A 12,125-nucleotide genomic window follows, 5' to 3' on the forward strand; every position below is an offset into this window, starting at 1 on the left:
AGAAAACTTTACTATACAACAGAGTTCCATCTTAACCTGGCGTAAGGGTTTCAGAAGACATTTCCTGGGAGCGGCCAATGAACTGGTGTAGTGTGTTTCATTTTTCTAGGTTTTGTGGTAGTTGAGATCTGTTCTTTAAAAGGAGTAAACGAAGGAAGGCGCACAGGAAGCTGAGGCTGGTGGATGCATAAATAACACTCATAGATCATAGCAAATGTTCTATTTTTCTGCTGTGTAAAAAGGTTGATAAGCAGCAGGAACAAAAACAATTCTAAAAGCTTTTCATCTCTTTTGTCACAGCCTTCATTATGCTGTTTTCAGAGCTGCTTCCTGCGATGGCTTTCTCGCACCTTCTGCTGAAGAAAAGATGATTCCCACTCCCCCAAAGAACAAATAAACCCCAAACCACCACAAACCAGCAGCAATGTCTTCCTACTCCCTTTTTTTCACTGCTGAGGCCAGAGAATTGCCTGGCCACCTACCCAGAGTGTCATTTCAAAATTATACTCTATGCAAAGCAATTCGTACCTGCCTATTTCCAATTAGCAGAAAAATACATGACCTGGGTTGCTAGAGATTGAAAAGCATAAAGAGAGTTGCCATAGCTTTTGTCTAGGCCTAAGCTAAGCGTTAGCATCTTCAATTTTGTAACAACCTTTCCACCCCTGCAAGGTCAGATATTGTGACAAGTTTATGCGAAACCAGGGACATGATGAAACTTTACTCTTTTTTATGTATAATTGTGGTTTGAGGTTCTTTTGCAGAAATGGTGGCTTAAGTGGCTCCCACTGACTTGTTTGGAGACTGTATGGTGAACCAGACTGATTAAAAATAATCTGAATAAAGCACAGAAGGGGATTATCCTCCACCCAAACCAGTTTCCTGGTTCCATCAGACAGCCACATTGGAGCAAATGAAAGGGCAGTGATATTGCCAGAGATATTGCCAAAATAAAGGTTTATCAAAGCAAGGTCTAAGAGGATTGGACTGTGAGATAAGGCCAGTCTGTTTGATTTCTGGATTTCATGAAGTGAAACAGTGTACAAAAGAAACAGGGTATTGCATATGAGAGTACCCATGGATGCCTTTTTCTAGTCCAGAAGCAGGTACTTGGTCTGAGGGAAAGATAATTCCCCTTCTCTGGGCCACGGTGGAGCTGCTGCCTCTCCCACCCCTTCCACCCCATGCAGCAGCCGCCATCCCAGAGCTTCAGCTCAGACTCACCGGTCAGATATGAGCGTAGCAAAAGCTGCATCTTTAGCTCTGATGCTCCACGACAGGGCAGAGCCCAAGCGGTTATTCCGCAGAGCTTTCATGGCCATGATTTTGCAGATGCTACGAACTTAGGAGAAAACACAGAATTAGTTTCAGCAGTTCCACTTGTATCGGTACGAAACAGTGAGATTTAAGAATCAATCACCTTGTTCGTGCATCTGTCTCTGCTCGCAGATCCTCAGCACTTTGAGGGCCTTCTGTTCGGTGTTGAGGGGTATCCGCTCAATGTGAAGCTCCAAATACACCCTGCCGTATTCTGGACAGTGGTCAAAGTAATCTACCCCCAGCTGCCACAGGCTGAGAGAGGCAAAAAAATCATCAGGCATTCCAGTGATATAAATCTTAAATAGGCACAACAGTAAAGCCACAAAGAGAATCTGAGTCTGCATTAATAACAGCTCTGATTAACTTGGTATTCAGACCTAAAAAGGCTTTTACTTTCTATGAAATACCAGCTGCCTGTTATACACATTGGGAATACCTGCACCTCACAGGTGCTTTGGTACAAGTTGCTCTGTACCAAAAAAAGCCCCAGTGGCAGGAGCAATGCTGCCCTGGCCAACACGCTTGGTGGGTTCTAACAGACAGCTCGTGCCTGTAATGCAGGAAAGGGAACAGGCCAGGGTTGTACGATCCCTCAAGGATGCTGAAATCCTAACGCTAGCTTCTGTAAGTTTTGCCTTTTTACTTCATTAACATGAATTTGCTTGGGCTGCCTTGATGTCAGTCTATCCTCTGAGTAAAAAAAGTTGTTACCTGTGATGGGAGAAGAGTCCTGAGGCATACTCTAGCAGGAGGAATTCACGCATGTTTGAACCAAAACTGGGGTGGAAAAGAGAAAAGAACCAGGTGTTATTAGTTGTACCTCATTGGAAAAACACTGCTGACTTTATTTCACAAGTACTTTTAATTTATGCAGTGTGTTTTCTCATGGGCTGTCGTAATAAGCTTTGTACCTCAGGCCTAAGCATGCAGGTCAGCTTTCTCTTTGGGGAGACCTGCCAAATATTTACAGCACTTAGCAAATATAACTTAGAGGAAGTGCTTTAAGAAACTAAAACTTGAAGGACATTCAGATAGCAAAAATCAATTGCTCAAACTTAAATTTATTCAATGCATAAGTATGGAAACTCTTTTTAGATGAGTTTCTCACCATTTCCAATAATCACAAACATTTGGGCCCTTGATTATATTTCAGATAAAATTATATTTTTAAAAAATCCTAACACTGTACTGAGGCACGGTTGAATAGCATGTCAAGTGCATGAGATGAGCAACTGCTGCTGCTTGTTAGAGCATCTGGGTTGCCCGTAACTTCAGAGGCACATGCAGCAACTTTATTCTCCTTCTGTATATGCCCAAAATGCTCCTTTTTAACCAAAATCCACGTGCTGTTTCTGTCATACTTGAATGATCAGCACAAATACTCACTAGAGATTGTGAGACTGCAGGAGTTTGCAGTGATCCAGGAGGTCAGTCAGATGAGCCACAAACCACCAGTTGCTCAGGGCGATGCTGTATTTGAAGCAAGCAAAAGAAAGAAAAAATCTAAGCCTACTGCTGCCAAGGAATGTGTCAGGTTTTCCACAGGCGTTTCTTATCTATACAGAAGCTCTATTACAGTAAAACGTCTGGTTGCAATGCCCCGGACCTAATGGAACACTTTTAATTGCTGCCTGCTTCATGTGTTCTCGCTGAATTCTTTGAAAGGGTGATGGGGTGGCCTGTACCCATATCCTCTACCCCAAATACTATTGCAGTGAGTGCACATAGAAGTAAAAACCTTAAAACTCAACCTGCATTCCTTGATCACTTGATGCATCTCAAATTCAAAGGCTGCCATTAAAATTGTGTCTAGAGGCTCAGGGCTGCTTTCTCCTCCCAGGAACAGGTCCATACTAGACTGTGGAATAAGATTACAAGACATGATAAAAGCAGAAGTTGTGAGATGGTAAAAGGAAGACATTAATTTGGATTTAGCAGCATACTCTAGGTTATTTTATGGGAAATAATACGTCATAGAGACTGAACACATTAACAAAAAAGAATTTTTCCTTATTTTAGCATAAGGAATCTGGGAAAACAATTTTTAGGAACAAGACTGGTAACATTAGACACTGACGAGAGTTGGTGTTCAATGATTATTTGTCCACTATATCAGTCTCCCAGTCCACTTACGAATTCTAGGAAGCATCTTACGTAGTTACTGTAAGATATCAACCCTCACAAAGTTTTTTCTTCAGGTACGGTAACCCTTGTTTGTGTGAAACAGCAGAAAATATAAAAATAATTCCATTGCATGCCTGTGCATAAAACCGCAGTTCCATTGGCTTCACGGTTGGATGGGAATACAGGAGTCGAGTAACCAGAAAGTGGTACCAAGTAGTCAAGAGTTCCTTCTTCTCCAGTATGGCATCCTCATCTCCCACCAGGATCTAACAGGAGAACAACATAGGAGTAATTCTGCAAATTCAGCAATGTACACTACTGCACCATCAACTCTTCATGGGCTTTACTCCCATTTTGCAAAGTTGAGAATTTAATCAAAATGAAATAACAAAGATCCTTCCTAGAGCCCAGTTTCCTACCCAGCCTTATGGCCTTGGCCATGAAAACAATCTGCCCAGGCTTGTGGGGACTGTTGCAAAACGGAACACGATACAGAAGACTGGTTGAAATCTCCCGATTTAAATAACAGATCATCAAGAATATTACTTATGGCCACACAGGGCTTCTGAAATACACAAAGATGGATCCAATACTTGTCCACAGATTCTTTCCTTCCCAGCAAAAACACACCTTGCAGATGGATTCCATGTGGGAATTGGAAGCAAAAGTTCCATCCTGTAGGTACCGTTGACATTCTTCATGCCAGTGCTGCCATTTCAGCTCCATCTCAGTCAGTGTCTGAGTGTTGCTGAGCTGAACAGAGACGACGATGACACATAAAATAAAGGAAACACCAAGTCAAATCACAATGAGCATTTGGGCTGGACTCACAGTCATTCATGCTAAAAAGCCAAACAGGGGGTTGCCATCAAGTTTTTCCTCGTTCTACAGTGTCTTATTTTACCCACCTAAATAAGGCAAAGAAGAGACTATGGGAGATTACCGTGATGCAGCCACAATTTTTCCTCCACAAGGAGATCACTAAAACAGGGGAAAACTTTGCTGGTAAAGTCTTCAGAAAGAGAATAGTTCTCAGCAGTGTCTGTTTCAGACAACCAGATAACATATCCTGCTGCAAACATTATCTTTCTAACTGCGTTGGTTTGTCACCTAGCAGGCTTTTATCTGAATGGTTGGGACTTTTGGGCAATTCAAGAACATAAATATTATTACTGGAAAGGGTTAAGACTGAGATGTTTTGATTGTGAACAAATTGTGATGTTGTAGGAACCACATCAGAGGCAGTTCTCTTTTCCCAGTGGAACTGCAAGAAAGAAATCCACTTTGTACATACACTGGGCACAGGCATCTTCTTCATCAGGTCATCCAAGATTCTGTACATGTTCATGGACGTGGGATTGGCACTGGCTTCCTTGGAGAGCAGGTGCCGTGCTTCGTCCATTCGGCCTTGCAGCACAAAGACATCCACCTGCAAAAACACCCGTGTGTGAGCACCACACTGCGCAAGGCTGCAAGGAGGAGCATCAGAGGGGAACTTAGACTTGCGATTTCGGCAAGTGGAGTTACAATGCTTAAACTGTAGGCCCTCCCGATTCAAATCCACGGCGTAATTCTTGACTTCTATGGAGAATGAACAGATCAGGACGCGAATGAGGGGTAGGATGATCGTCAGAATGGTTTTATCTTAAAACCTACGCAGGCAGACAGAAGCCGTGTCCTCGGTATCAGCTCCTGAGATGTAGTCCAGTGTCAAGTGGGGAGGAGGAAGGCAGAACACACAGGCATGAATTCTTTTTAAGAATCTTACAGGTGACGATACTCACCACATTCCAGAAGAGCTCGTGTTTCGATGGATTTTCACTGCTCAGAACTTCCCGGACCATGTTGTCCACATCACAGACATGAAGTCGAACCCAGTCAAGGAGGCGAAGCAGAAGGGGACCAGCTTTACACAGAGAAGATATTCTGTTAGTTCCCCCATTTGTTCCCAAACTGTTATTTTACGTGCTCCAAACTTTGTTTGACAGTCGTTAGATGAGGTTTACTAATTAGATTTCTATCTGCAAGTAACATGTTTGTCTGCATAATGTGATTTCCTTAAAAAATGATGTACTTCTTTAAAATGCTGGTGTAAACAAACTGACTTCAGAAATGGCATCCTGAAATTAAAGGAATTGCATCAGAGAATGCATAAAATTGTTAGTTGGTATCAGCATACTTGATGCTTAAAGATGTGTTTATGCTTGAAAGTCAAATAGGCAAAAACTTTTGACATCCCTTTTCTTCACTACCCTTCTGCAAAAGAGACAATTTAATTGTCATGATGGGAAAAAGTAGAAGGCAAATTGGATAGCTTGACATAATATGAAGACAATTTACTAAGCCAGAAGAGGTATTAAAAGGCTTATTGACACTTGTCATATCTCTAAAACATATTAGGATATGACACAATAGCTGCTACACACGTTTTAAACAAACAAATAAGGAAACAAAACCCCTTCCATCTAAACATCAGGATAGTTCACTGCTCACCAGCAGCTGCTTCAACAAACAGAATCTCACACAGGTTCCAGATCAGCTCCATTGCAGAGAGAATAGACACCTGAAGAAAGCAGGGCCACATTTCAGATTTAGCAATTATTCCAGTTAGGGTTTTTTTTTAACCACACAAAGGTATCTGCTGCCCATAGCAATTGTTCAGTTAAGATCAGCTCTTACAGACAGAGAAATGTCATATGGACATTTCAGAGACACAAATGAAAAGAAAGACCTCAACCTGTCTACACACATTCAGCTCAGAAAATAAGAAAGCTGTTTGTATAGTGAAATGTGATGATAATCTGTCATCAGTGGGAACTACAAAACAGTATGGGAAGTGTTCTTTTCAGCCTTTTTGTGCTCCTGAGACACAACATTACAGACAGCAAAGTAAGGGAGAGAGAAAGGCCAGTTAAGCAACATCAGTGCAGCAAACAGGACAAAACTCCTGCGAGCGCTCTGCTCTTCCCATAACACTCCCAGCGTCTGACAGTTCCTGGTGAACATCTCGAGCTCGCTACAAGGCTCTGATGCGGTTTGTTGCAACCTGAGCGTTTGAGAAGTGAAGTTTCAGAAAGGTGAGTACCGGCTCACAGCTGGCTTGCAGACGGCAAGAAAACACCACACTTCTAACACTAAATATGTGTTTAAGAAATGGCAGTGAATCCAGACATTGGGCGTCTTTTTATTGTTATAGAAATAATGGAGCTAAGTATTCATTCCTATGTATTCTTGGCTATGAACTGCATCCAATATACTAAGCCAGAACTAAATCTGGTGTTGGCCTTGGTGAATTTACCAGCCAGTGATTCGTGTTGAGTTGCGACTACGTGACACGACTGCAGGTTACCTGAGTGCTATACTGGCTGTGCAGAGCGGGGTCCCGGGCTGAAACTGAAGGAAGAATAAGGAAAGTCAAAAAGCAACATATTTACCTTATTTCACAGCCCTTTCTGGGCTCATAAGTACATATGACAATACCTGATCGCTCGTCAAGCACAGACCTAGAGGAATACACAGCAAAACTAACTTCTATATAAAATTTTATTTGCAACTTTTAAAAATAAATATTGTACAAACCTGGGTATGGCTACAAGGCAAGGAGGGAAGGAAAGAGTAAAATCTCACACTTTGAAGGGAGGAAGCAAGCTGTTAATTTGGACTCAGTTTGCCATAAAACTGCAACCCAAGATATAAAAAAATATAAAAAAAAATCTCCAACCAGATTTACAAACCAACTTGGAAATCTTGGGGATGGAAATGGAGTCTTGATAATGACTGAAATCTACACATGCTATTTTACAGTAGCTGTAATAGCTTACAATTGAAATGGTATTTTTAAAATCACATATAGCATTTCTTTTTATTTCAGTAAGAGAACAAACTAACTTACTAGCTGCCTGGTGCATGTCCTCCATACAGGCTCTTATCACTGATCGGTAGTTTTTACTCACTTGAACCAATCTGCCAAACACAAAAAGGCCATGGTCAGAGCTGTTTGAGTTTTAGTCTCATGCCCACTGTCCACTGAAATCTCACAGGTTTCTCTGCAGCAGTGGACGCTCCCAGTCCTTGGGTGGATGTAGCGGGTGTCAATGAGGCTGTGCACAGTGGCTGCATACATGCGCAAAGGTGCTGGTCAGCATGGTTACTGGAAAGACCAAAGCCTTGTTTTGTAAAATTACCCTGAAACTGTAATTTTTTCCACGCTGCTGCTCCCGCTCCCAGCAGCTCTAAGCAGTCTGGATTTATGAGGTCAACAGCATTTGCCCAGCTGGAGAAGGAGCAGTGATATTGGGTGTTTCCCACCCTCCCGCACCCCATCTCACTGAATGGGCTGTCAGGCATTGGAACAGGCACTGGGAAGTGGTGGAGTCACCATCCCTGGAGGTATCTAAAACGTGTAGATGTGGTGCTTAGGGACATGGTTTAGCGGTGGACTTGGCAGTGCTGGGTTAAGGGTTGGACTCAATAATCTTAATGGCCTTTTCCAACCTCAACGGTTCTGCGGTTCTGTGCCCCACTCACTGTGCTTTCCTGGACTTCCCCGCCAGCTCCTCCTCGCTCCGCTGCAGCCCGATGAAGATCCCGTGTGACTCGTTGAAGAGTTTCCGCAGGGTCTGGATGTAGATGTCCTGATCCTTGCGGACCACGAAGAGGCGGGAGGAGCTCGGCCCTCCGTCCCCGGTGCCTGCAACACACCCCCCGTCAGCTCCCCGGGCCCGAGCGCCCGGCCCGGCCCGACCCCGGCCCGGCACCCACCTCTGCGGCCGAACAGGGTCTCACACACCAGTGCCTCCGCGGGGCCCCATGCGAAGCACAGCTGCCTGGCGGACGGGTCCGCTCCCGGCACCACCAGTAGCGGCGGCTCCGCGTCCAGCTCCTCCATGGCGGCGGCCGCGCTCCGTTCCCGCCGCACGGGGAGGCCCCGCCGCGGCTGCCCGCGCCGCTGCCTGTGCTGCCCGCGCCGCTGCCTGCGTCGCCCCGGAGTCCCGCAGCGCTCCGGCGCTCCCCCGCCGCGCTGCCGGCACCAGCTGAGGCGCCGTCCCGGGGCCGGGGGAGGGTGCCAGGCGGGTCTCCGCCGGTTCCGGGCAGGCGCCGGCCCCTCTCCGCGGGAGCGCCGGCGGCTCCGAAGGCCCCCGGCGGGGCGGGAGTGGGGCGGCGGGGCGGGCCGGGGGGGGCCGGGCCCCGCTCCGCTCTCGCCCGCAGCTGCCGCGGGCGCTTCCCTGAGGCCAAGCGCGGCTGAGGGGCCGGACAGCGCCTCCGGAGCCCTGTCAGGCGGGAGGGCAGGTGCTCTTCGGGGGTCTCTGAGCGGGGGCGAGGGGCGGGGAGCTCCCCCGAGGCCTCCGGGGCTGGTGTGTTGCTGCCCCGCTGAACCTCGTCTTGGCCTCCGGTGGGGAGGAGCGGGAGGACGGCGGCTGCTCCATCTGCTTCATTTTCTTGTGTCGGCGGTTTAAGTGCCGCGTGGAAGCGGTGCTGGCTCTGGGCACGCGGTGATGTAGTTGTTCAGTCAACGTTGTCGTTGTGTTCACTTCATTGACTCGATTGCCTTGTAATAACCACTTTCTCTTATTTCTTTACGCACTGCAAACACTTGAAGATAGATGAGCCTCCAGGTTGTTGAAGGTGACATTCTGTAGAGATGCAGAAGCTCTTTGATAAAGCTGACTAATGACATGCTGTGTGTCATGACTCCCGTGGGTTGCCCACTGGTTGGAGAAGGACGCGTGATGAAGCATTAGATCCATCGCAGCAGGTCGGGGAGAAAAACTAACAGGTGTCAGGGAGAGCTCTGCTGTGCACGTATGCATTATTCGCTTACTCAGGGTCATGAGACGTTTCCCCTCCTTTGCCTGGCAGGGATCAGGATGGGGGTTAATACCCCCAGAGATGGGCAGTTTGCCTGGGGAGATCACTGGAGACTTCCTGATCACCTGTCTGTGAACTGGGAGCTCACGTACTTATTGGTTGGACTTGAGTATCTTGTGGGTTGGACTTCAGTATCCGTTAGTAAGTTGGTGTGATAGAACTAACCACATGCTGCTCTGTTCCTTCCATTCTGCTGTCCTTCCCATCTCCGCATGTCCCTCACTTTTTGCCTATCCGTCACAAACTCGCTCAGGGATATACGAAAAATCTTAGCAATGTTGTCTTGCTGAGCTCACAGCCAGAAGCAGCCAGTCCCTCTCAGACTTTTTGAAGACGCTCACTAAGAATTAATTTTTCCAAGATAGCTTAAATCATTCGCTGTCCTCCTATGACAAATGCTGCAACACTCCACTGCTAAATTGCCTTTTTTTACTTCATTTGCTACTGCATCCATCATTTCCAATAAAAATAAAGCTGGCAGTTATCTTTGGTAAGAGCATGTTGTGACACTGATCGTGCTGAGAAAAGGAAGTGGCGCCTATTCAGGTCAGTCAGGAGGAATGGCTTGTTGCAGGGTAGAACAACTTAAAATAACTCTGCAGAAACCTGCTTGAGAAACTTAAGATTAATCAGTTTTATCCTATATTGTAAGAGTAATTGTAAGGGGAAGGGGAAAAAAATCAAGTCCTGATGAGGTGGGAAATTACTCAATTGGAAAATAGGAGGTTTAGAAGCTGTTTCATGACTTGTGAGCAGAGGGACAGGTCAGCATCATGAACAGGGAAGGTACCGAACAGGCAGTGCCTCAGGCAAAAGGTATTTTCTGTTCCTGGTGCTACACTAGTATTAATGAAGAGCAAACCCTGAATAAGCTACTCAGACCTTCAGAGTGCAGGTTGAGTAAGCAGATTCAACCCTACTCGCTTGCTTACACCTTCAAATAACTGTTTGCTTTCTATTCCTGCATTGAACTAACTGCAAAGTAACAGTTTTGGAGGGGTTGGAGTAGCTTTTGTAGGGTTATGCTTGTTAATGTGCAGTAGCACACATTTGTGCTGTCTTAATGTCCTAAAAATCTTAATGTCTTAAAATCTCAGTGTGAAAGGGAACATGAACACTTGTAGTCCCTGCCCTCTTCAGAAGAGGGTGGAGAAATTAAGCCCAAGAGCTCTGCAAGATCTAGACATGTCACATTTCTTCCTAATAAACCTGCTGTACAAGAGTGAAGCAAGGCATGGAAATATTTCAGGAAAGAACACGTGGATTTTTTTTCTTTCCACAGAGATGGAATTTCTCTGGAATTCTCACTGTGATCCTTCCCCATTCACTTCCCTGAACTCGGTGCATTGGAGGGGAGGAGCTCAGAGGGACACAAAGCTTTGCCTTTGCCCCCTCTGCTGCTGCCTGGACCCCGCAGGTCTGCGTCCTTTGTAGTTCCCCGTGTGGCTTGTCCCCTGCTGCTCGCTCTAGCCAGTTATTTTTGAGGTTTTTAGCCCTCTTTATTGTTAGCTCCACTGGATCTCCTGTGTAATGTGAGTTTCCTCTGTGGCTACATTAGAAGAAAAGTCATGTAAGTAAGAGGTTTGTAGAAACCTGCTCTGATGGGGAATCCGTGTGAGACCACTGGTGATACAACTGAAAGTTTTCAGGTTTTTTGAGCACTTCTGTGGTGGTAATGAAATCCTATATGTTATCATAAAATCTAGTGTATTTTCCTGTCTCCTTTTAAGCAGATTTGTTCTGTTTGTGATGCTGGCCTCAAGGTATGTCTCACTTAATGCCATTCCTGCATTCAGTGCTTTCATGCTGCCCTCAGGCCTTGACCAGTTTGATCCCACCTCCCAAAGAAATCCTCCTCCTGGCCCTGCAACACAGGGATTTTCAAAAAGGGAGGAGGAAGAGGTGGAGAGCAAAGAAAAACAGGACAAATCGAGCAACATCAGTCTTGTGACACCATTCCTCACAGTGGGTGGCTTCTCTGTGATGTTGCATCATTTCTAAAAATAGAACTTAAGGTCTTTTGGGAAATGCACTGGTCTTTTGTTCTGTGAAGTGCCCTGTGTGTTTTGAGCTTTGCTTAAAAGAGCTGTGCATGAAAGTAGGAAGAATAGTGTGGGTTTAAATATGCTTTATTTCCTTTTTTTCATGTATAGTCTTGCTGCTTCATGGTGATCATGGACTTGAGAAGGTCCAAATGGCTTTGCCCATTGCTCTTCAGAGCTGAAATATAAGGTGAAGAGAGATCGTAGGAGAGATACCCCATGAGACTGTGCTAGAGGGATTTGGACAGAAGCACATTGTTTTCTCTAGCCACAGGTGCTTCTTGCCTCCCAATAGCTTAAATAAATAGAAGGATAATAACGAATAATTCAATGCAGGGAAAACAGGCAGGATAGACTGATTGGAGCAGTCTTTTGATGATAAATCAAAGAAAATGACACAGATAGGATTGGAAAGTACATCTCAAAGCAGTATCAGTTTGAACCGCAGTCGCAATTTAAAGCACCATCTCAGTTGCTTTCCTGGGTCAGACCAGACCGAGCTCTTCCAGTGCCTCTGATTTTTCCAGAACTGATTCATAAAGACCTTTGAGAAGGAGTAAAATACTAAAGCATTCTATGAAATTTTAGATGACATTTGATCTTCCAGATTACTGGAGCAGGGAAATTTTATGATACATGGAAGCCTAGTCTACAGGGAGATGGTAAAAGACTTCACTACCTGTTTTGTGGAAGCTCAGCTGCCTGTACAGGCCATCTTCACTGCCTCAGGTGAAGAGAAGCTGCCAAATTAACGTACACTGTGATTAAGTT

General features: G+C 45.4%; 2 protein-coding genes across 2 annotated transcripts in view; one reads left to right on the plus strand and one right to left on the minus strand.

Moving 5' to 3' along the window:
- Positions 1–8,393, minus strand: part of NUP85 (nucleoporin 85) — an 11,877-nt gene extending 3,484 nt beyond the window's left edge. The window contains exons 1-14 of the mRNA XM_065852584.2: positions 8,206–8,393; positions 7,972–8,134; positions 7,337–7,407; positions 6,794–6,837; positions 5,938–6,007; positions 5,229–5,350; positions 4,739–4,873; positions 4,075–4,197; positions 3,579–3,710; positions 3,072–3,178; positions 2,707–2,790; positions 2,032–2,097; positions 1,421–1,572; positions 1,225–1,342 (exon numbers count right to left, since the gene is read on the minus strand). Of these exons, the coding sequence (XP_065708656.1) occupies positions 1,225–1,342; positions 1,421–1,572; positions 2,032–2,097; positions 2,707–2,790; positions 3,072–3,178; positions 3,579–3,710; positions 4,075–4,197; positions 4,739–4,873; positions 5,229–5,350; positions 5,938–6,007; positions 6,794–6,837; positions 7,337–7,407; positions 7,972–8,134; positions 8,206–8,332 (1,514 nt within the window). The 5' untranslated portion in view covers positions 8,333–8,393. The remainder of the gene's footprint in view (positions 1–1,224; positions 1,343–1,420; positions 1,573–2,031; positions 2,098–2,706; positions 2,791–3,071; positions 3,179–3,578; positions 3,711–4,074; positions 4,198–4,738; positions 4,874–5,228; positions 5,351–5,937; positions 6,008–6,793; positions 6,838–7,336; positions 7,408–7,971; positions 8,135–8,205) is intronic.
- Positions 1–12,125, plus strand: part of ATP5PD (ATP synthase peripheral stalk subunit d) — a 92,627-nt gene that overhangs the window by 10,308 nt on the left and 70,194 nt on the right. The window lies entirely within an intron of this gene.

This window comes from Patagioenas fasciata, chromosome 18 (assembly GCF_037038585.1).
Source record: "Patagioenas fasciata isolate bPatFas1 chromosome 18, bPatFas1.hap1, whole genome shotgun sequence".
NCBI lineage: Eukaryota > Metazoa > Chordata > Aves > Columbiformes > Columbidae > Patagioenas > Patagioenas fasciata.